The sequence below is a fragment of the Ambystoma mexicanum genome, chromosome 1p (genome assembly GCF_040938575.1).
Source record: "Ambystoma mexicanum isolate Mex_15411 chromosome 1p, UKY_AmexF1_1, whole genome shotgun sequence".
Taxonomy (NCBI): domain Eukaryota; kingdom Metazoa; phylum Chordata; class Amphibia; order Caudata; family Ambystomatidae; genus Ambystoma; species Ambystoma mexicanum.
The window spans coordinates 1,316,125,924-1,316,153,418 of record NC_090921.1 but is presented as its reverse complement, the minus strand read 5'-3'; the positions used below and the strand labels follow the sequence as shown (position 1 = coordinate 1,316,153,418).

The 27,495-nt window shown below is 47.3% G+C and overlaps 1 protein-coding gene across 2 annotated transcripts in view; it reads left to right on the top strand.

The window, feature by feature from the left end:
- Positions 1-27,495, top strand: part of LOC138453529 (acidic mammalian chitinase-like) — a 206,001-nt gene that overhangs the window by 48,124 nt on the left and 130,382 nt on the right. For both annotated transcript variants that reach the window (XM_069606481.1, XM_069606492.1), the window contains exon 2: positions 13,296-13,403. In XM_069606481.1, the coding sequence (XP_069462582.1) occupies positions 13,296-13,403 (108 nt within the window). The remainder of the gene's footprint in view (positions 1-13,295; positions 13,404-27,495) is intronic.

The following is a 27,495-nucleotide window of genomic DNA, read 5'->3' as shown; positions in this document are numbered from 1 at the left end:
TCACTAGGTCCCAGACAAGTGCTCACAATGATCTTTCAACTGCACAATGGAGTAAGGAGACCCCTGATGCTGATTTAATTACAGCTCAGAAGGGGGATCCAATTATTGGTAAGTTTTACCAACACCTTGAGGACCCTGAGAACTTTCCCCTGACGGATACCGATTACATTGGGAAAGAGGACCTAAGAGTGTTGATGAAATGTCCAAAAATGTTCCGAATCCAAGACGGTTTGTTGGTAAGGAAATCCCAAGCTGGCCATGATCAGTGGGTGGTTCCTACCTCATTCCCAAGCCTGATGTTAAGTCACACCCATGATGCGGCCACCGCCGGTAATAGGGGGTTTCACACAACACTGGAAATCTTAAGAGAGGTTGCATACTGGTGTCACAACGATGCGGCCATGGAAGCTATGGGCAAGATGGAGGCGCTATTAGGACTCTACCGCTTGTCTGTTAGCGGTCTAGCCTTTTTTTTGCTACGGGCATATAGGGAAGCCACGCCCACCGCGAGTCGCGTTGCAACTCGCTTTGCTGACTTTCATTTTGATCCGTACCAGTGCCTTCCTTGGATTCCTCCCGTTTTCAGCATTTCCCCTTGCTGCTTATACTTACGCTGCTGCCCTTTCCTTCTCGCCTGTTTGCGGTTCGCTTCCATTGCCTTCCTTACATATCATCTTTGTTTACGTGTTATTTCCGGCTTTGTCTAGTGCTGCTTCTATTATCGGCTTCGAGCTGCCGCAGACCTGCCTTCCCTGGCGGCGGGGTTCCGACTTGTCGGCTCCCACCCGCTCGGGGAAACGTTCACAACATTTCCGTTCTCTCGCTCTCTCACCCTCTCGCACTCAAACTCATTTGCCCTCTCTCTCATTCTCTCTCATTCAGACTCACTCACGCTCTCTCATTCTCTCTCATTCAGACTCACTCGCGCTCTCTCACTCTCTCTCACTCAGACTCACTCGCGCTCTCTCACTCTCTCTCACTCAGACTCACTCGCGCTCTCTCACTCTCTCTCTCTCATTCTCTCTTGTGCTCTCCCTCGTTCTGACTTCTCGTTCTCTCTGATCTTACCTGTTTCTCCGGGAGTTCTTTTCCCATGCTTACTCTTCCTGGCCAGCTTCCCTGTGTATTGCGGAGGTCCTCTACAGCGACTCTTCCTTACCTCTCCTTCCTGGGCTCCTTCCTCCAGAAAGCTCCGCTAGCCTTTGGAGATACAACCAAGATCATAGTAGAAAGACCTTACCTGCCTCTGGACCTTCAACCGGCCATCGTCATCTGCAGCTACACAGGGTTTTTTCTGCCAATCAGACTTTTTCCCTGTTTGAAGGAGCGGGCTCCCCAGGGTTCACTTGACTGTTTGTTCTATTAACGGTCAAAGTGGCCTCGGGAGGAGACCGTCCCTATCTCTTTGAACGTAAGAAGGGTAAAGGATCTCTAAAGAAGGAAGAAGAAGAAGAGAAACCTCCAAAGGATCGGAGAAGGAGGCAGAAGGTACTCAGCCACAGTAAAGACCCAGGTGAGGAGATCCCTGGGAAAGGAGCCTTGGGCATTGACAGTTTGCAACGCCAAACAGCTACTATGGCCTCCTTGGAGCAATACCAGGAGATGGTGACAGCGATTCAAGGCCTTCAGGCAGAGGTTCAGAACCTCAGAACAGAGAATATCAACCTACGTCAACAGGTAGCGGCTCGAGAAGATTTCCGTGGCGATTTACCACCACTGACATTCTCCTTTGGGAAATATGAAGGCAGTCCTCAACTCTTGAAAGAATTTTTGGATGCCTGTATGATATACTTTACGTTTCGACCTAAGGCTTATGAACTTGACAGAGCCAGAGTAGGGTTTCTGGTCTCCAACCTTGTGGGTAATGCCTTGGCTTGGGCTACTCCACTGATAGCCCAGGCAAATCCCGCGGTTAATAACTACACTCAGTTCACTCAATTGATGCGTGCCAGGTTTGAAAGACCGGAGGTCCAATATTCTTCCTATGAAGCCCTCCTAGATCTCCGTCAAGGAAACCAGGATGTCCAGACTTATGCTTCCACATTTATGAAATTGGCGACAGAGGCAGGGTGGCCGGATTCTGTACAGCAGACCCTCTTCCGACGAGGCTTACATGATGAACTCAAGGACGAGCTTGCTCGGATGGCACGCCCTGCTGCCTTCCAGGATTTGGTCACGATGTCTCTGCAGTTGGAATACAGATTACACGAGCGAAGGTCTGAAAGAAGGAGGTTTAGACTTCATCAGTCTGTAGGAAACCCAACGGCAAATACCCCTACCAGACCACAGACAGAAGAGCCTATGCAAATTGGAACAACTAGAGGTCCGTTGACTCCTGAGGAACGAAGAAGACGCAGAGATCAGGGTCTGTGTATGTACTGCAGATCCTCAAAGCATTTGCTTCGGAGTTGCCCTGAGGTACCCCCGAGACGTTCGGGAAACGCATCTCCCCGGTCTTGAGCAGGGTAAGGAACCGGGCGGAGCTGAAAGATCCCTGCAATTCCAGACTACAGAATGAGTCGGAAGAGGACCATAGACTTATGGTATTTACTGTTCATCTCACTTTTGATTCACTCGCTTCATTAGAAACCTTGGCTATGTTGGACTGCGGTGCCGCAGGAAACTTTATTGATATTCAGTGGGCGCAAGAACAAGCTATTCCCCTACATCAAAAGAATTGTCCTTTGCCAGTAGAGGGGGTTGACGGAGCACCTCTCTCATCCGGACCCATCACCCAGGAGACCGGTCCAGCCACCATGTCTTTATTTCAGCACCAAGAACAGATTACCTTTGATGTTATTAGAGCTGCACACTTCCCGGTCATCCTGGGCATACCGTGGTTGCGCAAACATAATCCCAGAATTGACTGGTCAGCCAACACTGTCAGCTTTTTGTCGCCGTTCTGCTCGGCTTTGTGTCTACCCCAGGCATCTCCTGTTGAGGGGAGGGGAGTCGCAATTCCAACCTCCTCGGCTTTTGTTCAGACGATTCCTCCGTATTACCAGCAGTACACCGAGATTTTTGAAGATAAACTACCCCGTACTCTACCCCCTCATCGAGCAGAGGACTGTGCGATGGATCTGAAGCCTGAAGCATCGGTGCCTTTTGGGCGTATGTATCCGATGTCCCTCCCGGAAAGAAGGGCACTGAAAGAATATCTAGACGCCAATCTACAAAATGGCTTGATCCAAGAATCTCATTCTCCAGCAGGGGCCTCAATGTTCTTCATTCCCAAGAAGGGCACCTCTGAACTCAGGCCATGTATAGATTACCGGGGATTGAACAGCTTGACGATTCGAGATAGATATCCGATGCCCCTTATAAAGGAGGTACTTGAGGCGGTTGAAGGAGCTTCAATCTTCACCAAACTAGATCTCCGGGGAGCCTATCACTTGCTGAGAATCAGGAAGGGGGATGAGTGGAAGACCGCCTTTCGGACTCCTCTGGGACATTTTGAATATAGAGTCATGCCCTTTGGTCTGGTGAACGCCCTTCTGTATTCCAGCGTTTTGTTGATAAGATTTTTTCGGATTTGTTATGTGCCTCGGTAGTGGTCTATCTGGACGATATCCTGGTTTTTTCTTCTTCCCTTTCTGAACATCGAAGGCATATCACTCAGGTCCTCCAAAGGTTATGGGATAATCAGCTCCTGGTTAAGCCAGAGAAGTGCGTCTTCGAGGCTGCGTCAGTGTCATATTTAGGGTTCATCCTCTCAAAGGAAGGGGTACAGATGGATCCCGAAAAGCTACGGGCAGTCCTCAGATGGCCTACTCCAAAGAGTCCCAAGGAGATACAGAGGTTTCTGGGTCTGTCCAATTTTTACAGACGATTCATCTCTAATTTCTCTGACATAGTATTGCCCATCACTCGTCTTCTTAAGAAGGGTCAGAAGTTTGAATGGGATTATGAAGCCAACCAAGCCTTCCAGTTACTTAAGAAAGCCTTCACGACTGCTCCCATTCTCGTGCAACCAAACCAATCTCTCCCCTTTGTGGTCGAGACAGACGCCTCAGGAGGAGCAATTGGAGCCGCCCTCCTGCAGGTTGGCAAGGATGGAATGGAACATCCGGTTGCATATTATTCCAGGTCGCTTACACCAAGTGAAAGGAACTACTCAGTTTTGGAACGAGAACTACAAGCAATCCGCCAGGCCTGCATTGAATGGAGACATTTATTACAGGGAGCTGCCCATCCTTTTCTGGTCCGTACAGACCACCGAAATTTGAAGGTTTTACAGCAGATGGAGTGTCGGAATTCCCGACATGCTCGTTGGGCCTATTTCTTTTCCCAATTTGATTTTGAAATAACTTACCTTCCCGGAAAGGACAATGCCTTAGCAGATGCTCTTTCTCGGAGCCTGGAGTACCAAGAGAATCAGGGCCAGGATGAAATACTTGTGGGCAAGAGAATTCTGGGAATGATTAGCTCCTTCTTGCATGATGTAGAGGTTGCTACATGCCGTTCCGAAGTGTTATCGGAGTACCAACCACTCCTGGTTAAAAAGGGTATGTTATACTTTCATCAGGGCGCACTGTTTCTACCGACTAAGGAACTTCAAACTCAAGCCCTGTACTGGTGCCACGACCTTCCTTCGGCAGGGCATAAGGGCCAAGAGGCAACTCTACATTGGGCTTCTAGATATTTCTGGTGGCCGACTTTGTCAAAGTACATTAGGGCATATGTGACGGGTTGTCCAGTATGTGCCACCAACAAGCAAACCACACACCGACCTTTAGGCCTGCTCCAACAGGAACCTCTACCGTCTCAACCCTGGGAACATATCTCTACTGATTTTATTGTAGATCTTCCCCCTTCTAAGGGGTACACAGCTATCATGGTGACTGTAGACACCCAGAGCAAGATGGCACATTTCTCTCCCTTGCCTGGTCTGCCTTCTGCTCCTGCTGCTGCCGAAGTATTTCTGAGAGATGTGGGGAGATTACATGGCCTGCCCCGGACCATTGTGTCTGATAGAGGGACTCAATTCACCTCACGATTTTGGTCAGCGTTATGTAGCTCGTTGGAAATAAAGAGAGCTTTATCTTCGGGTTACCATCCCCAGAGTAACGGCCAAACAGAACGTTTAAATGCCACCCTCGAACAGTATCTCCGCTGTTTCTGTCATCAGGAACAGGACAGGTGGCAGTCTTATCTAGCATTGGCCGAATTCACCTACAACAATACCCAACATTACGCTACAGGGTGTAGTCCCTTCTTCTTTACCTATGGGTATCATCCGAGACACATACCTCTTTTTGGGGTACCTCCGACTACAGTGCCCTCGGTTGATCAACGCCTTCATGAGCTTCGTTCCATCCAAAAGGAGGCAGTGCAGAAGTTGGAGGCTAGTAGGATTCGCTACAAGAAATACGCCGATAAGAAGAGATCACCTAATCCCAGGTGGACAGTAGGAACTAAGGTATGGTTGTCAACCAAATATCTTCCACGTTGGGTTCACCCAGGGAAATTCTGAGCCCGATTCATAGGTCCATTCCCTATTTTGTCTCAGGTTAACCCTGTCGCTTTTCGCTTACGACTACCACCTAGTCTGAAGAAGATTCACCCTGTATTTCATACCTCTCTTCTGAAGACTTATCATCCCGATCCCGTGTGTCGTCGTGGACTCTCCTCCTCAAGGATCGAGGATCCTGACCCTGAAGAGTATGAGGTGGAGAGGCTGGTGGATTCCCGCTACAGACATGGCATCGTACAGTATTTGGTCCACTGGAAAGGGTACTCCGCTGCAGAACAATCTTGGGAACCCAGACGTAACATTCACGCCCCACGTCTCCTTAGACTGTTCCATCGCCTTCACCCAGGTAAACCTGGAGGAGAAGGGATAGGGAGAGGGCATACTGTCACAACGATGCAGCCATGGAAGCTATGGGCAAGATGGAGGCGCTATTAGGACTCTACCGCTTGTCTGTTAGCGGTCTAGCCTTTTTTTTGCTATGGGCATATAGGGAAGCCACGCCCCCCGCGAGTCGCGTTGCAACTCGCTTTGCTGACTTTCGTTTTGATCCGTACCAGTGCCTTCCTTGGATTCCTCCTGTTTTCAGCATTTCCCCTTGCTGCTTATACTTACGCTGCTGCCCTTTCCTTCTCGCCTGTTTGCGGTTCGCTTCCATTGCCTTCCTTACATATCATCTTTGTTTACGTGTTATTTCCGGCTTTGTCTAGTGCTGCTTCTATTATCGGCTTCGAGCTGCCGCAGACCTGCCTTCCCTGGCGGCGGGGTTCCGACTTGTCGGCTCGCACCCGCTCGGGGAAATGTTCACAACATTTCCGTTCTCTCGCTCTCTCACCCTCTCGCACTCAAACTCATTCGCCCTCTCTCTCATTCTCTCTCATTCAGACTCACTCGCGCTCTCTCATTCTCTCTCATTCAGACTCACTCGCGCTCTCTCACTCTCTCTCACTCAGACTCACTCGCGCTCTCTCACTCTCTCTCACTCAGACTCACTCGCGCTCTCTCACTCTCTCTCTCTCATTCTCTCTTGTGCTCTCCCTCGTTCTGACTTCTCGTTCTCTCTGATCTTACCTGTTTCTCCGGGAGTTCTTTTCCCATGCTTACTCTTCCTGGCCAGCTTCCGTGTGTATGGCGGAGGTGCTCTACAGCGACTCTTCCTTACCTCTCCTTCCTGGGCTCCTTCCTCCAGAAAGCTCCGCTAGCCTTTGGAGATACAACCAAGATCATAGTAGAAAGTCCTTACCTGCCTCTGGACCCTCAACCGGCCATCGTCATCTGCAGCTACACAGGGTTTTTTCTGCCAATCAGGCTTTTTCCCTGTTTGAAGGAGCGGGCTCCCCAGGGTTCACTTGACTGTTTGTTCTATTAACGGTCAAAGTGGCCTCGGGAGGAGACCGTCCCTATCTCTTTGAATGTAAGAAGGGTAAAGGATCTCTAAAGAAGGAAGAAGAAGAAGAGAAACCTCCAAAGGATCGGAGAAGGAGGCAGAAGGTACTCACCCACAGTAAAGACCCAGGTGAGGAGATCCCTGGGAAAGGAGCCTTGGGCATTGACAACTGGTCACACATGGGGCAGGACCTCGACCAATACTTGAAGGGGTGTCTTGTGTGTGTACAATTTCAGCCATCATCCCTCACACACCGTGCGTCTCTCCAAAAGAGGGGGATGACACTGCCATGGTCAGATTTTCAAATCGACTTTGTAGGCCCTGTGATTCGCTCGTCTAGAGGAAAGAAGTACATGTTGACCGTTACATGCTTGTTTACCAAGTGGGTGGAATGTCTCCCAGCCCCAAACTGCAAGGCAGAAACAGCAGCTGCCCTGATGATTAACCACATCTTTTCCCGTTTTGGTCTACCTCAAAGGATTGAGTCAGACAGGGGTAGTAATGACAAAGATGTGGGAGATACTGGGGGTCAAAAGAAAGCTACATATTGCTTACCGGCCAGCTTCTTCTGGAGCAGTAGAGAGATATAACCGAACCATTGTGAGCATCTTAAAAAAAGTTTGTGGCAGATTCTGGGCCAAGTTGGGATATTCGATTACCTCTGGTCCTAATGGCCATCAGATCTACCCCTTCATCTGCAACCAAAATGTCGCCATTTGAGTTGACGACTGGACGCAAGATGGTGCTTCCCCAGCATTTACTCTACAGAACCCAAGAGCAAACGTTGATAAATGCCTCCACAACTCATGAGTATGTGGAGAATTTAAGGAAACACCTTCAGCATGCTTTTGCCTATGCTCAGCGGAATCTAGAAAGATCAGCCGAGAGCATGAAGACCCACTATGATTTAAAAACTACCCGAAAGGAATGTAAGGTGGGTGATCGGGTCTATCTATACAATTTCCAAAGAAACCAGGCCAAACAGAGAAAATGTTTGCCTACATGGAAGGGACCGTTTGAAATTATAGACAAGATCTCCCCTGTGGCCTACAAGTTCCGCATCCCCAAAGGCGGTTTGGCAGAGGGGGAAGACAAGTGGGTACATATAAATCAGCTAAAGTGTTGCAATCCCCGGCACACTCTGCAGCAACTGGAGGAGTCCTCTGCAATACCAGAGGGGACCGCTCCAGATTAATTCAGTTCCAACCCTAAAATATCCCACATATAGTCTCTAAAATATTATACTCTTGTAAGCCACTGTCTTTGAATGATAACTTGTATCTCAAAAGTAAAATGTTAGGTATGTTAAAGTATAAAATGTATATGTCTGCCACACCATTAATAGTGGTGGAAAAATGTCTACGAATAGGTATTGCCGCTTTTCCTTTGTCGTCCTAGGAGAAAGAAAACCTGGAGACTGACCAAGGAGGACGACCGGGGAATGGGAGTCGATACCCGAGGGGCCCAGGGTACCGCCCAATCCTCCCATCAGGACCAGCAAGGAGAACTGATTGATCGACTGGAGGGAGGAAAAGATGCTGAACTGTGCCACCTACGGGATTGGAAGAAGATAATGGGGACATACCAGCGCAAGGGCTCAAAACCTCCTTTGCACCCGACTTCCCCTCGACTTGAATCAAAGCGCAGTCGGGCAGGGGGATTTGTCATGGGTTTTGACCCATGTTGAATCAATAGACTGGGTAGATGTGCGGATGAGCTGTCGCCGCCCATTATTCTATCCCAGAACAAACTAAATCAATAGACTGGGTGGATGTGGGGATGAGCTATCGCCGCCCACATTCATGCCAGAATAGGAGAACTGCGCAGTTGGCACGAGACCACTCCAAAGATACAACCTTCTTGTGGGGAATTCATTTTCTTAATCCCAAAAATGGTTGCATTACCAGTACTCACCACTATCAGAAAGCCGGCGTTTTAAAACCACCAGACTTTTGTGTAAAACTGAACAAATGAAACAAAACCAGACCAAGGAAAGACTTGCTAAGAGGTGGATACAATGTAAAACTATATTCTGAAATGACTTGAAGGAAGTAATTATTTAATGTATATGTAAAAATTGTCAGTTTGATTTGAATGTAGAAAACTGGGAACAAAAAGTGACATTTAGCTGAAACCTGGCTTGATGAAACTGAATTCTGCCTGACAACTACCCCCGACAGGAGTTGATACTGGATCAACAGCTGTGTCCTGAGGTCACATGGCCCTGTTGATTAGATTAGGGGTGGAGCAGCTGGGGACTACAGGGAGTTGAACAAAGGCCTGTCCTGGACTCAGGCAAATGTTATATTGGGGGGCCGTAAAGTGGCTTCCTCTTAGGGGAAACTGGGAGGGGCAGTGCCTCTGCTAGCAGCTGAGCTTGGGGGAAGTGGATAAACCAGTTATTTCACCCTGTGATGTGGGAAGCCACACCCCTTTTTGACCAGGGCATAATTTTAAAAAGATAGATAACTCAAAGTGCGGACTTGTCAGAATTATATAAGTAATATCATTATTTTTGTGATTTTTCTGTGAACATTTTGAGATGCGTTAGGACCCTGTGGTGTATTCTGGGGGGTTGCTAGCGGAAAATAGGGTCTCACTCCAAATGTCTGCATGTTAAAAATCTGACACTTCATCAATTAATGTCCATACTCCTTGCGCACATGTGTGTAAATTTGGGTAAATGTCCGATATTGCAAAACCAGTTAAAAAGCGCTAAATGTTGTCATTTTTGAATGCAAGCCCCCAGGAAGATCAGAGGCGGGCAAGCATGGACCATAAGGAATATATAATGTGCACATGTAATTTCAACAAATTGTATATCTGGGAAGGATGTATTTGAATCAAATATAGATTTGTGGGCAAACTGACCAGGGGAGGATCCTCTGACCCATAAAACCTACAGCATCACTCTGACTCACATTTCCTTCACCCAATCATGGGAGAGGGGAGAATTGGGCCAATGACAAGTAGAGAGGGGCAGGCTTAGCTAGGCCCAGGCACACACCCATTTTCAAAACACATGAAAAGAGACTGCTGGGACAGGTAGAGACATTCAAATCCAGTTGCTGCGGAGCGTTTTGCCGGACCACACAACATCCAGAAGATACCAGTTCCAGACTGACTCCAGCTACATACTCCAGAACCTAGAACTTATACTTTAGAACCTAAATCAGAGGCCTAAAACCACAAGCTGAGTTCTCTGCAGCAGGCCTCAAATCATTGCAAGCTACTCACAGCCGGGCGAGCTGCTTGAATCCCTTGCCAAGAACTTTTGCCAGGACCAGTGCAGAGATCCAGGAGCCGTGCAGAGACCGCTGTATCCGGACAGACCAGACCAGAGATCCAGAGTGACCCAGACCGCTGTGAGCAGAACCATAGAGCTGACCCAGATCACTGTGAAGTGCCGAGACCAGAACCGGAGTCCAGTCCAAAACCTGACCAGATCCGTGGCGAGGCCTATTTCAAATTTATATTGTGAGTACCTAGCAGAACTGTGCAGAACCAATCTCTTAGTTAAAATAATCTAATCCAAACTATTTTAACCTAAGTAGAACAGCCTCCTAGAAATCATGTCATCTGTCATTTGTAAAGCTGCACAACTGTCACCTGTCAATTCTGAAGCTGCAAGCTGTCACCTGTCATTTTGAGTTTACTTTAAATCCGAAAAACTACCTTTATTTAATCGTCCGTATCTCTGGAACCGTTTGGGATAGGAACGAAAGTTAACTTTCCTCTGAAAGCTTAGAATCTCAGCTTTCCAACGAACCTAGAACCGACTTGCAACTCCTTATACGTTTGCCGTAATCACAATTCACGCACTCGCGAATTTTACCGCGATTTGCGATTGGGTTAAAAATCCAGCCACGTGTAACCATCAGCAGTCATTTCTTTCCTTGCTAAAAATTCGTTTGCCTCTTAATCACCATCTCTGAATCATTGCTAAAGTGAGCCTGAACTCATCCCAAGTATCTCTCACTCACCCTGAACCTCCTAAAGGGAATTAAAAGCATCTTCAGCATATTTCTCACTTCATTGCCATCACATTCAAAGCACTTGGGCCTGTGTTTTAAAACTCATACCGGTTTTCTCTAAGCTTGCTGGGGGGGAACTGAATTTCGTATTGTATTTGATTGCATTCCTGAGAACTGTGTGCTCCTCTTTCCATCTACTTCCATGTCTTACATTGCATAGGGGAGGGGGTTGAATTGCCAGAGAAAAAGTGATTATATTATCTTTTGCTAAAATCATCTCAAGTATTTCTGTACTGCATTTTATTCCTCATTGCTTTTCCCTTGAAATCATAAAAGTATTTTTGCTACTTGATCCATCCTATACTAACTCCTCATTGATTATAAAGAAGTGTGTTAGTGTCAGATTACCCATTGTTGATTAACATTATATTTATAAGGGCGATATCGATTATTAATTTATTATAAAAGCGTGGTATCTATATTTTGTCTTATTTCTCAAATAAACCTTTTAAACTTGCAAAACAGAACTACTTCTTGGCTCAGTGGGGTCAGGGGGATTCTAAGAGAGGGGTGTTATATAGGGGTAGTCATCCAGAACTCATGAACTGGACATAAAGATATATCAATAAGGGTTTCCATTCAGTATCCCAGACTAGGCATTGACTTAGCTGTAGTGTTGAATTGAATCTTCTTACAGATAGGAGGACGGTTGTGGATAGACAACTCATTCAAGAAGTTTGGAAAGAAAGGAAGGATGATTATAGGATGGTTTACAGGTAGTGTTGGGTTGGGGGAATGTTTTTTCAATTTTGCAATGATTACTACATATTTGAAATAAATGGAATGGAGATTGTGGAGAGGGAAGTTAAAAAGACAGAAGATGAGTTGGGTTTAGATAGGAGAGGCCGTGGAATGGCCATTAGATAAGCAGGAAACGTTGTGTCGGAATCAATATAGAAGGAGGACGTTGGAAGAAAAGTTGCTGGATGGGGTGGGGTAAGAGATGAAGAGATTTAAGTGAAAAGGGACCATAGAGCGGAAACCTTTGAGGTGAAAAAGTTGTCAAAGTCATTAGAGGAAAGCCAGGAAGATACAGAGAGGCCAAATGGATGGAGGGCAATAATATTGATAAGATGGAGTAGACGGCTGGGAAAATGAGAGAGAAGCAATACGGACAGGAAAGAATCTTAGAAAGACTACATGGAGGAAACAAAAGCAATATCATTAGGAGTTAGCTCAGCAACGGTCCAGCTCTGCGAAGATTCTGAGTGGAGGAAAAGAGGGAGGTTGCCAGTGTGGGTGTTTACACGAGGTATGTCTGAATCAAAAGACAAGCTCTATGGGGGATAGTTTTTATGGAATCTAGAAGTTGCCTTATTCTCAGGCTAGGATCAATTGGCAAGGAGGAGCATCCTAAGAAAAGTCCTTATGCATTCTTTATGTGGTGGGTCCTGCATGTCTACTTACACAAAATAAGCTAGCAATATATAAATAACTTACATTGTGTATTACATTGTTTGAAAAAGTTGATTTTCGTTATTCACGCGTAAAAGATGACAAAGTATTCAATTTTTCATGTTTGTGGATATTTATTATAATATAGTTCTCAGTTGTGAAATATCTCATCAATTTCCCATATCTGTGCAAATTATAATTGTTTTGAAAGTCTTCGTTATGAAAGTAAGATAACCTCAACACGTGTTTCACCACTTAACATGTGGCTCTTCAGGAGGTGAATGGTATTTTAAAACAAATTAACTTTTTTCTCTTCAGTATTAGTTGATGCTTCAGCATAAATCCTTAGTTTTTAAGTTGCTGATGCACTTAGTTGACTTCTAATGTTTTTTTGAAAGTTCATAAGTAGTTGAAGATCATGGATAATCAGTCCTTCTCTCCCATCTGTATGTACTTCATTGTATTAGGCCGCAGACTTATGTTCCAGGCTAGTATTACAGTTCCCATTTTTTTGGAGAGCTCTAGTGCATGTAAACACTGCCCTCCCGCCTCACACAACCTCCACCCGGCCACTCCACTAGCTTGCCTCTAAGAATTATCTCACAGGGAAGCTGAAACGGTTAGAACCTACCTTATCAGGTCACAGTACATAACAGGATGATTCCTTGCAGCACTGCACATACAGGGAGTTCTTATTACTGCTCTGCTCTCGGCTTCCTCCTCCTGCCGGTGCTCGTGGCAGACATTTTATGCTAGCACCTGTGCTTGCACGTTGGGATGACGTGTTAGTACCCACAAACAAGAGGCTGTGGCTCAGAAGCCCACCAGGAAGTGTTCAGACCTCCCTGTATGAACAAAAAGTTGAAAATGCATTCGGCTTTGGGGCTGCAAGGATAGGCCAGTTATTTCAGGCTATCTGGTGGCAAGCGGACACTTTAAAGAGACAACTGCATCATCAAGTGTTTGTCTCACCAATGCCACCATGGCTTATGCTTTTTTCTTCCCACAGAAATTAAATTGCTGAAATGGAAGCTTCGGCTCTGGAGGATAATGGCCATTGTTGTGTTGATACTTGCAGTTCTGAGTGTAGCCCTTGGAGCCATCTTCTTTCCTAACTGTGAGTACTTTGAATACGATTGCCAGTCCCTGATTGTAAAAGAAGAGACCTTTACCTTGCTAAAATAGTAAACAGTGCTAAATGGCCAATACATACATGGAAGGGTGCTCCATCATCCTATCCCATTGGGATACTTTAAGTGATGGTTTATTTAGAAGTTGTGCATGTTCTCAGAGTCCTGTAATTGCATTCCTGCTATTCCTATCTTAAAAACTATGAACCAGTTCCCATAAAGCTGAAAAAAAGAGGAAAGCATAAACCTGACGGGAGAATTACTTAATAATGTAGTCTGCTTTAATGAAGATCACGTCACTTAAATGCTATAGGTGGTGGGAGGGGTCATTACGTTGGCAAAATATCCACACTATGCATTGTCTGAGGCAAAGCCAAGGACAATACATAGGTAAAAGGAATTATTCAGAATTCCCCTCAGGCACTAACATGGGGCAGTTGTGATTCTGTGATCCTGACCCCGCCCCACTGGTATTATCTCTGTGCAGATCATATCTTTGCAGGTGTCAATAATACCAAGAATTGGGAACGAGGGCTCAAGTCGAGGGTACACACGGGGGTTTTGTGTGTGTGTTGATTTTATGAAAGGCAAATGCTATTCGTGCTGTTCAATTTGGGTGGTTCTGCAAAGCCAATTTAATGAAATGCGCATATTTCACTTTCATATGCTAATTTCTGGCAAGTCACATCCCATTGCGTTTGTTGATGAGTCCCCCCACTTAAATTATTAGGACTTGACCCCTGCTGTGAACTATTTTTCATTGCTTGAATAATGACTGGTGGAACACTGGCAGTCATGTTCCACTTTGAAAGCAAGTGGGGCCATTTCACCTTGTATCTAAACACAGATGCAAAATAAAATGTTGTTCCTCCTTTGCTGTTGAAGCAAGTTCCCATTGCCTCAAAATGGTTTGATTCATTTTATATATAATTCTGCTTCTCCTTCTCCTTTTTTGTTTGCCTCAAATGCCAATAAATAAAGTAGATGAAATTAAATGGAAGTCTGGCTGTAGGAAGTGAGGGAAAACGTTTGTAGGACTCCCCAGATCACATTTTCAAAGCCTGTGTTATAACATATTAACAAGATGGGTCATTTTGCCAGTATATACAATGTCAAATGGTCACATTGGTCACAGACCTTGCTGCAGGGCTGGTAAGGATGACACGAACACCATTGATGATGGAATGATACATATGGTCCTTTCACTACCTGGTACTATCAGGCTATATAGGGGCATACAACTCTTCTATTTAATTTATTTATTGGACATTTGTATGGAGCCTATACACAAGTGTTTCTAGGTGCCACAAGACAGATTGTGGGTGGGAGGAGGACATAGGAAATAAAGCAGAACAACAACAACGGCTGTATTGACAATCCTACAGTACACGCGCAAGACAAGGTGCTAAGTGAGGGGGGAGTGTAGATGGAGAAGTGTAGGAGTGGGGTGCCCATGGGAGGCGGATGGGCAAGTGTTTGGGGGGCCAAGACTGCAAGTGCCAGGGAAAAGAGAAGGGGAAGGAAGAAAGAGTGCAGTGGACAGGGTGGACCAGGTTACAGCTAATCCGGGGAAGGGAGGTGGAGGGCAATTCCTGGCAAAGGATTGCTGGGGGGACTGGTAGGGGTGTGGTCTGGCCCCCTGTATGACTCTGATGGGACCAGGCCACAGTCGCAGAGGGAACGTTAGCAAGGGAAGGGGAGAGGGAAGGAGGAGGAGAAAAGGAAAGCCTTGAGAATTTTTCGGAATTTAAGAAGAAGATCTGGCTCAAGTCTGTGGGGGCAGGGAGGCCGTTCCAGAGGGAGGATCCATCCGAGGAAAGGGATCTACCTCCCACTCTCTGCTTGGAGCAACATTTGAACTGCAGAGAATTGAAGCCAGAGGACCGGAGGACTCTGTCAGGGAGGCATTTTATAGAGGATGTAGAGAGGTCCCAGGTCCCAAACAGTAAAGAGTCTTGAATTTGATCCTTGCAGTCACTGGGAGCCAGTAGAGAGATTTTAGGGCTGGAGATATGCGGTCTCTGGGCTTGAGGCCAAGGATAAGTCTTGCAGTCCTATTCTGGAATAGTTAAAGAGGGCAAAGGCAAAGGGACTACATAGTTTGCATTGATGGCCAGATGATTTCCTTGTTGGCTAGCTCAGACTGCAGGATAATTCCAGAAGGAACATTGTTCAGCACATTTCCTCAGTATGTAGGCAGGCTCAAGTGGACAAAGAGCCTGGAACATATGATGGTCACAAAATGTGCCTTTTACAGTACAGGTCCTGTGAATGAATTTCCAATTTTGCAATTTCACCAGCATGGTTTATATCTCATGCAAGGGCCCGGCATCAGCCTCTTCAAAAAATTCAACTGGATCCATCTGCCCCAAGCTTTCGATAGTCCTGTGTTATGTGTTGATGTACTGCTGACCTATCTGGCAGACTTTAGCAGCAAAGCGGAATCACGAGATTACATTACTCATTAGGTTTTTGCCGGTATCCTGCCGGTAATTCCAGTGGGATACTGGCAAAGGTACCTACTGTTACTGGCGCCTGATATCCCGGAATATTTCCCACACCGCCAAACTTATAATGAGCCCCTTAGTCTTTACCACTTCTCAACAAGACCTCTGCGATCTCTCTAGGAACCTCATTGAGGAGTACCTCATTGAACCTGTAGAGGACAGAGAGTGGCTGAGCCTGGTCATGCTCACGCAGTTGGCAGACAACAATGTCATATGCTTGTTTGTGATTTTGAAGAGCATGAACAAAAACATGAACATCAACACATACTCCTATCAGCTACCAGGCATTACTGAATCGGTCATCCGCCTCATGGATGCCAAGAATTTCACCAACGTTCACTTGCAGTGTTCTTGCAACTGGGTGAAGTTTTATCCAGACTGTTAGTCCATCAGAACTTCATTACTTCTTATGCTGTGTTCCAATGCTCTGGAATGCCTTGCGGATGGACCTGTGTAGCATCTGTCTATCAAAGACTGATCACTCATTTTCTCAAAGGCATACCAAATGTCATCTACTTCCAGGATGCCTTACTCACCGACAGTGACCCTGTGGATTTTCATTACTTCACCATGCAACAAGTTATGCATGCCATACCATATAGTGGCACTTATTTTAATTGTATTTATTTATGTTCCTGCATTGTTTAAGTGCACTAAACCCTAGGACATCAAGACATGACATTTCACAGAGACAAGTGACAGTTCCTGCAAACCGATGTTGAATGCTTGGTGTACGATTACTCAAGAGGAAGTTAGGAACAAAGATTCTCTGTCAGCACCATTCAAGATGTTCTTCCACCTACTACCAAAGAACCGTTGTAGCCCTCCATAGGCCTCGTCAGGGTTTTAAGTGTGCCGGGGCTAACTGGGCAGAGCCCCGGTGTAACGTCACTTTTTGCTATCTGTCAGAAAATCCTATCGGTAGGAAAATCTGACAGGAATTGTAATGTCATTTTTTGCTACCTGTCAGAAAATCCTACCGACAGCAGGCATTGGGCAACCGCACTGAGGGGGAGGAAAAAGTGACAGGGTAGGAAAATCTGACAGCCTGACCTGTCATTTTTTGCTACCTGTCAGAAAATCCTACCCACAGCAGGCATTGGGTAACCCACCCAGGGGTAGAAAAAAGTGACGGGGTAGGAAAATCTGACAGCCTGACCTGTCATTTTTTCCTACCCGTCAGAAAATCCTACCGACAGCAGGCATTGGGCAACCCACCCAGGGGTAGGAAAAAGTGACGGGGTAGGAAAATCTGACAGCCTGACCTGTCATTTTTTCCTACCAGTCAGAAAATCCTACCGACAGCAGGCATTGGGCAACCCACCCAGGGGTAGGAAAAAGTGACGGGGTAGGAAAATCTGACAGCCTGACCTGTCATTTTTTCCTACCCGTCAGAAAATCCTACAGACAGCAGGCATTGGGCAACCCACCCAGGGGTAGGAAAAAGTGACAGGGTAAGAAAATCTGACAGCCTGACCTGTCATTTTTTCCTACCCGTCAGAAAATCCTACCGACAGCAGGGATTGGGCAACCCACCCAGGGGTAGGAAAAAGTGACGGGATAGGAAAATCTGACAGCCTGACCTGTCATTTTTTCCTACCCGTCAGAAAATCCTACCGACAGCAGGCATTGGGCAACCCACCCACCCAGGGGTAGGAAAAAGTGATGGGGTAGGAAAATCTGACAGCCTGACCTGTCATTTTTTCCTACCCGTCAGAAAATCCTACCGACAGCAGGCATTGGGCAACCCACCCATTTGTTGATGGGTAAAGGAATGACTGTAAGCGCCACGTGTGATGTTTGTCACTCAAGGACCAGACGCCAAACTCTGCACTGAGCAGAGATACAGGCAGTGATGTAAGTACAAGGAGTCCATATCAAATAGATAATGCTGAAATTCAGCACCAAAGTGTGAAAAATAGTTCAGTTTGTTTCAAGATTACCAACAGCATTAACATTGGTGTGGTTCATTCTGTGTGTCCAGTGGGAAAATGTCTGAGTGGAGACCTTCCAGTGGCAGTGCAGTAATAATGGGAGCAGACTTGCTGGCCAATAGCTTAGCATTCTACATGAAGCAGCAATACGTGTCTTAACCTGTAACTACCACCGACTGAGATTGCTGAATTTGGGTGTTGGCTCCAGGAAAAGCAGGAACACAGCACCCCCTCCCCCACTCCCTCCTCATCCTTGCCCCATACAGGCCCTGACTGCCGCCAATTTGTCCTCCAGGTCCCTCTGTGTCTTTCTCCCCCCCCCTCCAATTGACTTTGCTTGTCTTTTCCTGTGCCCTTATGCCTCAAGAGTCAACACTGATCCAAAACCCCCCTTCCCTAATCCCTGAATCAGTCCTCCCCTTACCCTACACAATAGGACCCCCTTTAAGCCCGCTGCCTGCTCCTTTTTCATAATCCCTACCACTGCTTCCCACCCCCTTTGAAGTCAATCAGCCTTCACAAAGAAATTATTTCTGTTATGGTTTGTTCCTTAACAGAAATAATTTCTTTATGAAGTCAGAGTGACTTCAAGAAGAAACAATGGGCATCATTACGGGTTTGGTGGTAACCGTGCCGGTGCTACCGGCAGGTTGCCGCCGGACCCGTAATGATTTACTGGTGCCTGACCCTCTTCCCCCCGTCGCCCCCTGTAAAAACCAGAGGGGGGTCTGTACTTCCGCTCTCTATTTGGTAGAGGAGAGACACAGAGACCCCTGCCAAGATTCTCTAATATTGGTAAACGTGGTCGAGCAATCAAGGCCTAGCTTCTCAGGAGGTGATGCGAGCTGGTTCTTAAGTACAGTATAGTCCCCAAGCACCCACAAAGGAATGTCCACACACCGTATCGGTTAAAACACAGTCTTTATATCATTAATATTCGAAGTGACGTACACTATCACGATAACTCACTTTGTACTCAGAAATCAAAAATGGCAAATATGTACAGTTCTAAAGTGGTACCACTAACGTTATCAGATCTCATTAAAGTGCATACGGTCAGAATGACACCCAGATCAAATAAAGAGGAAACCAGCAGTAGAGAGCGGAAGGAAAGCAAGATGGTTGAACAATTGGCCGAATACTGGTCCCGCTACCTAGTCACAGTTCCGTGTGGAGATCCCCCCACCTGGGCAACCTGTAGAAGAAAGATACAAGCCCAGTCCATATATTGTTCACACTAGACTTTCCAATATTTCTGCAACCCTAAAGTACCTTGGCGTTGTAGCGTTCCGCGTCGGGGAATCGACGGCCCTTCTTGAGTGTCCTCCCTTTCAGGCAGGAGTCATGGGTCGTCGAACGTCTGACGGAGAACAGGTCGAGCTACGACGGTGAAGTGGCTGCGTCGTTCCTAGCGGTGCTCGTTGACGGGGAAGCGTAAACGTCTTGCAAGGAAGAGGCGTGCGGGGCGCCTCGGTGTCGATAGTTCGGGACCGCAAAGAGTTGAAGAACTGAGGCCCAGCAAGGGCATCGAGTCGTTGGGTGGCGGGAAACCCACCGATGGAAGCTCCTTGGCGCGTCGACGGTCAGGCCTTCTCCAGCAGGATACATCGGCGACAATGCGGACGAGAGCGTCCTTGGATCAATGAAGTTCTTAGGCAACAGGAGCACGGCGGCTCCAGTCAGCGACAGCGATCGGCGACAGTGGTGGACAACAGTCCGGGTGCTTCTCCTTGGAGTTCCGCAGCAATCCCTGTATCGGGTCGGCAGCCTGTCGAAGGTCTGTCTAACAGGGAGCTTAGGCAAAGATCACCTGTGCACGATGGTCCTTCGTAGCTTGGGAAGATGGCGCCTTACCAGGTCCTCTCTGGGTCAGTCCTTGAAGCACAGCAGCTTTCAGATTGCGAAGGAGAGCAACAGCAATTCTTCTCGTCCAGCAGGGCTCAAGGTCAAGTTACTCCAGTTACTCGTCGTAGTAGACTACAGCTTCCGAACACGATTCCTAGCAGTAAGAGGTCCCCAGATATACTGTTGATCTCCCATTCATTCCGCTGGGTCACACTTAAGCATCTAATCACGACTAAGGGCATTCATGCCGGCATGCAGCCAATCAGGCACACGGTGCATTCAAGCCATTCACTTCTCTCCAGACACTCACAACAGGTTATGCGAATTGGGACAAGTACCAAGCCATTCAACACTCCATATTGCATTCATACCAGTTTCGGGCAGGGCTGTCTCAACCATTGTGTCAAACACCAGATACTAGACACCCATTACAGAGAATGCGTATTCGTCACACACTCCATTCACCCAGGTCCCACCCACATGTGTACCCACAACATACGGTCGTTGAGAAGGCTCCAGCCAGTCTGGTCGGCACTTCCCCACACTACCATATACGGAACTTCCACCCAACAGCCAGTCAGGGGGAGGCAGGGCTTCCCGGGACTTCGGGAAGATCAAGGTAACAGGTGATGGAAGGCAAGAGGCCATGGGGGCCATTTTGTCTCCATCAGGAATCTACCGATTCCAATGACATGGCCTGGGCATCCCAAAATGGAGGACGCTCAGGGCACCAGTCATTTCAGCACGGAGCTCCCACCAGCCCGTACCCTGCTCTGTGGGTCACACACAGTTGCCCAAAAACATACACTAAGGGCACAGGGTTGTACCCCTACCCATGGGTGCCATAAGGGTATCCCACGTGTCTGTTCACCAAACCAAAAGATAGAGAGCTGCACCGCCAGGAGTTCCTGTGCAGAAAACACGACAGAACACACGATAAAAAGCAGTAAAGGACAAGGATACGAAGGCCCTGTCCCTCCGATGCATTTCCAGCATCACACCCCCAAACCTACGGATCAGCTTAACTTGGCTTTGCTTAGCGTGCGTGTGATGTCTACTTGAGCACAGTTTTGCAGAACACTTAGATAATAAGTATTTCTAGAACAGCCGAGAACTTTGCTTCATACGTCAGAAACCTAAATTTCTTTGCACCTTGTTACCCCCCCCCACGCTACGTACATGGATAAGTATCCCACTAATTCACTAATTCAAAGGTATATTGTCCAGTCGGGTAATTATGTGATTTGCATTGACAGTCACTGTGCGACTGGTTTTCTGGCCAGTTTGGGTCAGCCTGCCAAGCCACTTCACCATGCAGCTGAAAGCTTCGGCCAATCTTTTGACCAGGTTGTTAAAAAGATCAGTGCTGTTGAATAAATCTTCTTTAACTTGTGCAGTTTGGATCACTTTTGTCAACCTCATCCCGGGAACCCCCTGACAGTGCCAAAAAAGGAATGAAACCCCACATGCTACTGTGTACTGACAAAATGAAAAAAAAACAGCCAACCCTAAACCAACCTATTCCAAATTTCCAACAGTCAAAGGCGCACAGCCCCAACAGAGAAAGTGTGGGCCCTTTCCTAGTAACTCCTTTTCTAGTTCGTCATTCTTAGTTGACTGTGGTGTGTGTCAATGCCCCGTGCTACCCGGAGCCCGCATGGCGCGTTAACAACACTATGCATGGCTAATGCCCCATCCTTTAATTCTGCATGACACCAATATTGGCAAGTACCTTTTCCACTCTCGGTTAGCCTGGCACATGAAACCACGGAGACCGCATGTTGCTATAACCTCACCATGTATGCCTATTGCCCCCTTGCTTAATTATGCCTGGCACCAGTATTGGCAGGTAGCCTGGTGCATGATTATGCAGCTTGGGACTGCCCGTTCAGAATGTTCCAATTAGATCTACCCATCTATCTACACATCCTTCTCACTGGAGCTCTGTGCCCCTATGCACTTGCACGTTCTCAATGTCACTGGGCCTAGTAAGATCGCTGATTCGTTCCTCCCTGTTCCCCTCCCTCGCCTTGTCATGGCAAAACGTGTAAACTTCCCACAAGAGAGGACCCCCGCACCTGTGAACGGTCCTATAAGACCCCAATACACAAGTACTAACACCTCGAAACTGTGATGGAAACCACAAATGCTACTTCCAAACAGTAAACACGCTTCCCCACAGATACGGGGAGGTAAGCAGACACTGATAGCATATCATAGCATCGTCCATTACCCTCCTGGCAGAAGCAGAAAACACATAGGCACAGTACTGCCACTTCCAGGCAGACTCCGGAAACACATATGCACATTACTGTCACCCCTAGGTGGACTGGCCTATAGGGAACTCTGGAGATTACCCATTGGGCCTCTGCACCCTGGCCCTCTTTATGTGGCGTTCCCACGTTTTTCGTAGGAAAAGCCTTGGGCTGGCTGAAAATGAGTAATATGGGGCCACTTTGAATATTACTTCCAGGGCCTCTTTTAGTTCCCACTCCACCCACACAGTGCCATCTACGAACAGACCAAAAGCATTCCATACGCAATAACTGACACTTCCAAATAGATTCGAAAACCTTGAGCGGTCGGAGGCAGCGCTTAGAAACAGATCACCAAACACTGGCTGTCTAAGCCCCACAGTGTGACGACGAGCTGCGGCCATTTATCGTTTTGCTGTTGCAAGCAGCGCAGGATACCGTACCGTGCAACGCTATGAGCTTTGGTAGCGCCTTGCAGCTAAGCATCAGTTTTAAGCGCTATACAAAGAAGCCTATGGGCACATCTTCATGCACTTCTCGGGTGCCAGGTAACAGGGTACTGCCATTTGCAAAGGCCTACTGGTGGCACATGTTCTCTATGCACTGGTTAATAGGTGGTCATGCGTTTCTCGTCAGTGCAGCTCCAATGCTTGTGCATGGGCGCACAACTCACTGCAAAACGTCTTGCACTAGTGCAAAATTGATGCCAACGGGCAATCTAACCTTTGGTGTTTACGTTTAAAGTTAGGGTTACCATCCCAGGTACAACTCAATCTCTGTGGACCAGTTCGTTTCCAGCCCCAAGCCTTCCTTTTGCAAACCTTGATAATCTGCTAAATGTCATTGAAGTAAATGAATACCACAACTCCCAGAATGCATTTGGTTCTTACACAAAACCCGGATCTGTCTGCATTTAGTGATCCAATGTATATACCATGCCCTAAACCTCATAAAGGCACACTGCCCTGGCGAACATTCTACAAAACATGATGATGAAAATGTTCTCCCGTTTCTCATTCCCAAATTCCCACCCCACTCCACTCTTGCTCCGCCTGCCCATAACTCACTACACCCTCTACATGCCAGATTTCTTGATCACCACATCTTGACACCACTAAATCCCCCCCTCCCCCCTACTACAACCTGAATTCCCTGCCACACGCACCCTGGTCCCTGGGCCACATGTCTAACTACGCAGCCTGGCTAGGTGTGTTGCCACGGCCATAAACTTCAGGCGCCAAGCCATACCGGCCTGATATTTAACGTTTCCTTTGGTGCTTTTATAGCCGGCATGTTTCGGTTAGCGCTCACAATAATCAGTATAAATTCTAGCACACAGCCGAGTGCGTTTTAAAGGTGAAAAGCCCATGCACTCCAGAACTTGCAATGCGACAATATTGCTTCCAGTATAGCGTTCAGATTAAGCTTTGCAATTCCCTTATAATACGCTACAATCCAATACAAACAATCCTGGCGGGTACCATAAATACTCTTCGCCAAAGTCGAGTCCCCAAAAAAAATAACATTTACCATGGAGCTGTATGTATGCAGGTCTGCCACGTTATGTGTGCCTTATGTCACCACCAAGGCAGGAAGGTTACTTACCTGCAACATCAGCGCTTGGCATTTGCGCCTAGTACAGGTGGCTATGAGGGCAAGCAACTGCCCATTCTGTAGCAACGGGGCCTGAGCCACACTGTCTTCGTACATTTGTTTAGATTTTACAGCCGCTTTAAAGACATGTGTCCCACCCTTTTATTTCCCTCCCACGTTCCCTGGTCAGGCCATTAGGTGGCCAGGCCCTCTCCAAATTTATAGCGTAACTTTATGTCCCAAAATTATGGTCCTGCGCGGTTTGCCCAAGGTGACACCGAACACTCTCACCCTTATCTCCCACTTGGCCCGCCCTGCATTACCCAACGCTGGCCCCCCAACCCTTGCCTCTTGGTATGCAATCTCACGTTCCCAATCACCCCCAGGACATACCGAACACCTCGGCCCAACCGCAAGTAAACCCCCAACCGCCCCTGCTGCACATTCCCTGCACCGCCCTACTTTTCCAGGCCCGACCCTTCTCCTACCAAGCTGCCTTACGCCCCTCGCACCATGCCTCCTTGTCCCCTGCCAGAACCCCCACAAACATCCCCGTTCCCTCCCTAACCTTCTACCTCGTCTCCCTTCCCTGCAAACTCCACACCCCGTGCGTCTTGCTGGTCCCATACCAATTCCCCCATTAAAACCCTTTGTTATATTTTTTGCACGTTACCTTTGCACATCACTCCCTGCGATGCGGCATAAAACGTCCCCCTTATGCAACAGGTAAAAACCCAATCTTTTATTTTGTGCTGTTCACCGCACAACCGTGTGACCCAACTTTTACACCCCCGCTCGCTGCCATATCCCGCTTACTGCATCGTATTCATGCGTGTGCCTATCCGCTCATTTATACCCCCGCCCTTGCGGTGTCCACTACCTAACCTCAATTTACCGTTCCCTTTTCGCCCAGCCCTGCATCACATCCCCTCCCTCCTGACAATTCCCCCTACCCCCTGCATGAAGCCTGCTCATCTGCCACCTCTAACTCCTGCTGCCCGTATCCCCAGCAAAACGCACCTACCCCCATCTGCAATGAGCGGCTTGGAGACCGCGCGCCTTGATATTTGAACAAAGTTATATCATCACCCTAAATCATCCAAAGCCCAATAACCTTCTCGCCCCCTTAGAGCGCTCACCTGGATCCCCTAAGGAAACCCTAACACTGATACACACCTAAGCATCTTTGAGGCACCCTTGCCAGCGCATGAAAGTGCCAAATTGACATGAGACCGCCTAATACTTGTACGGGTAAAACATATTGATGAAGGGGTATTACTTAAATCCCGTTCACCCACCACCCCGCCGCAGTCAACTAACGTATCTATGTATGTAATGTATATGCTATGTGCAAGGGTACCGCGTGACGTTCATCCCCCATTAATTGACGTGCCTAGGAGGACGCTCGCGATATTCCTTATAATATGCCACAATCCACTACAAACAAAACTCGAGGGTACCATACTCACTCTTCGCCCAAGTTGCTTCCCCGAAGAACATTCCACCACCGTACCATAATCCCCAAACATTAATTGTCGCAGGTGCTGCCTTGTAAATAAATAGCCTGTGGTGCCCGCCCCATACATCGCTTGTGCTCCACCGTGCTTTCCTACTGTAGCGCCCCCTCCGTTCCCGACTTGCATGTCCCCACTTGAAATATCCTTGCATGCAGAGTGCATTTGTTCATGCTTTCTTGTAATTAATCTGCAAACCATTGATTTTGCATATGTCTGCAATTCATTCAGGAGTTTCTAACTCCCACATAAATTTGGCCACACAAGGCCAGATCGTCAACATATGGGACACAGTATTCCCGACTTGCGTGTCACACTTGAAACGCCCTGTTGGCTTACAACCCTACAGGCCCCAAACTCTTATTATGAGTTTACAGTCCCTTCCCTCGAGTATTACCTCCTATAAATATTCTAGCATTAGACACGACTTTTTCCTCGCTGGAACCGACCCCTCTTCACTGCATGTCACTAGTCAGCCACATATGCCCTGTTCTTGTACAGTTGCAGAAAAGAGAGCTCACTGTGTTGGGTCCCTGCTGCTGAGATCTGTGCTCACAGCATATTTATTACACGTACAATCGTACTAAGGAACAAAACAGTTTTTTTCATTCTGGTCAATAATGAGTATTAACACCAGTGATGCTAAGAAACTATATTGAAGTGTTTAAAGCTATGTTTATTTTTGTTGTAGCTTGTGCACACTGCTGCCAGTGCAGTTCCCCACTGTGTAGGGTATTGAATTCAGGCTTCCTCACACGCGCTGAGCATGCGCACGCATGCGCAGTCAGCCGGACTTATCACGAATATGTACGTGTATGTGAACTAAGTGCATTATTATCACGTAAATAATGCACTTAGTTCACATACATATACATTTTTGATGGATTCTTTAATATGTGTTGCACATTGCGTGCTTACTAGAATCCTGTGAGCCTATAAAACAAAGTGTCCGGTGGGTTCAGGTTCCTTCGTCTGCTGGGTTCGTGGTTTTTTTGTCCGTTTCGGAGTTGCTAGTGACACGGCTTCACCGTATTATGTAATTTGAGAGAGCCTGGCTCTCATAAAGTTAAACGTATTTCACCCCCGGGATCCCAGAAAGACAGGCACACCACATTTCTGGTGTCAAAAAAATCATATCCGTTAAGTAATGACTGAGCATGCGCACGCATGCTCAGTCAGCAGGATAGGATTTTCTGTCATATAGCAAAAAGTGACGTTACACCAGCAGTCTTGTATATGTGCTTCCGGATCGGGCTCTGCCGAGGCCCTCCATGGTCCCTCATGGCCAATTCCTCCATTCTGCTCTATGTGCCTCTCTCCTGTGGTGTTAATTCGGTTCTATGTGATATTTTCGATTTTTTTTATAGGTCATCTTACTAAAAGAGCGATTCTTTTGCCCGATTTTAGGCGACCTATAAAAAAGCAAAACAACACATTACCACACCCCACATCAAACCCAACACCCCACCCCCTCAGGTGGGATCAACCCAAAATCGGGGGATTTTACCCCCCAAACCCACCTTCCTCTCCCCATGGTCTCCTCTTCCCCACCCAAGACTCCCCCCTGTCCCCAATCCAGCACAAACACCTAACACACACACACACACACATAAACTTACCTCCTCTACCTCGATGACGCTTCCGGGTCCTGGAATGCCTGTCAGCTCCTGTGTGCACTCGTGTGCGGCAGGGGCGTGACAGTTCATTTTAGAAAGACCGCTACATACGGTCACGCAGCGGTCTTTCTAAATACACCTTTTTGTTTTCTAGTCGTTTTCTTCACTTAGGACCGTTAATTTGCAGTCCGTCCAGCCGGTAACTGAGCGGCTGAGCACAGACAGAGCAGGGTGCCCTGCGGCAGATGCGAGTGTCAGGGTGTAATTCCACCACCCAGCTAACAAACATCTTGTGAATGCAGGCGGCTGGGATTACAGGCTGTTTCACCTGCTTTGTCTGTTGCAAAGCTGCAGCCAGAGGAAAGAAAGAAACAGGAGGCAGCTCAGCTTTTGTACTGCAGGGCTGAATTGCGCCATAGGGGGGAGAAGAGGAGGCAGAGCAAATATTCTGGAGGAATGGGAATAGCTTGGTTTTGAGGAAAATTGCTTTTGGCAATCCAGGTCACGCTGCCCTTGGTTTCTGCAAAAATCTCATTGATGTATCCGTTTGTGAAGCAATGATGCAAAGCTTATCAACTGCCTGCTCTGCGCATGCCAGGAAGTCTTTCCAATAATACGTGTGTGACATTCATGATCATATATTTGCAGTAAGAATATTAAAATGCTTCCCTTTTTAGAAACACGGCACTGTAGTGATGGATGAACTGGGGATCAGTGGAAATGTCTCAAGGAGGCAAAGCAGAGGATCACTAAAAAGTTTGCCAGTACCCTGGCCCTTCAAACTTGCCACGTTCCAATCGATAGATGATGGATAG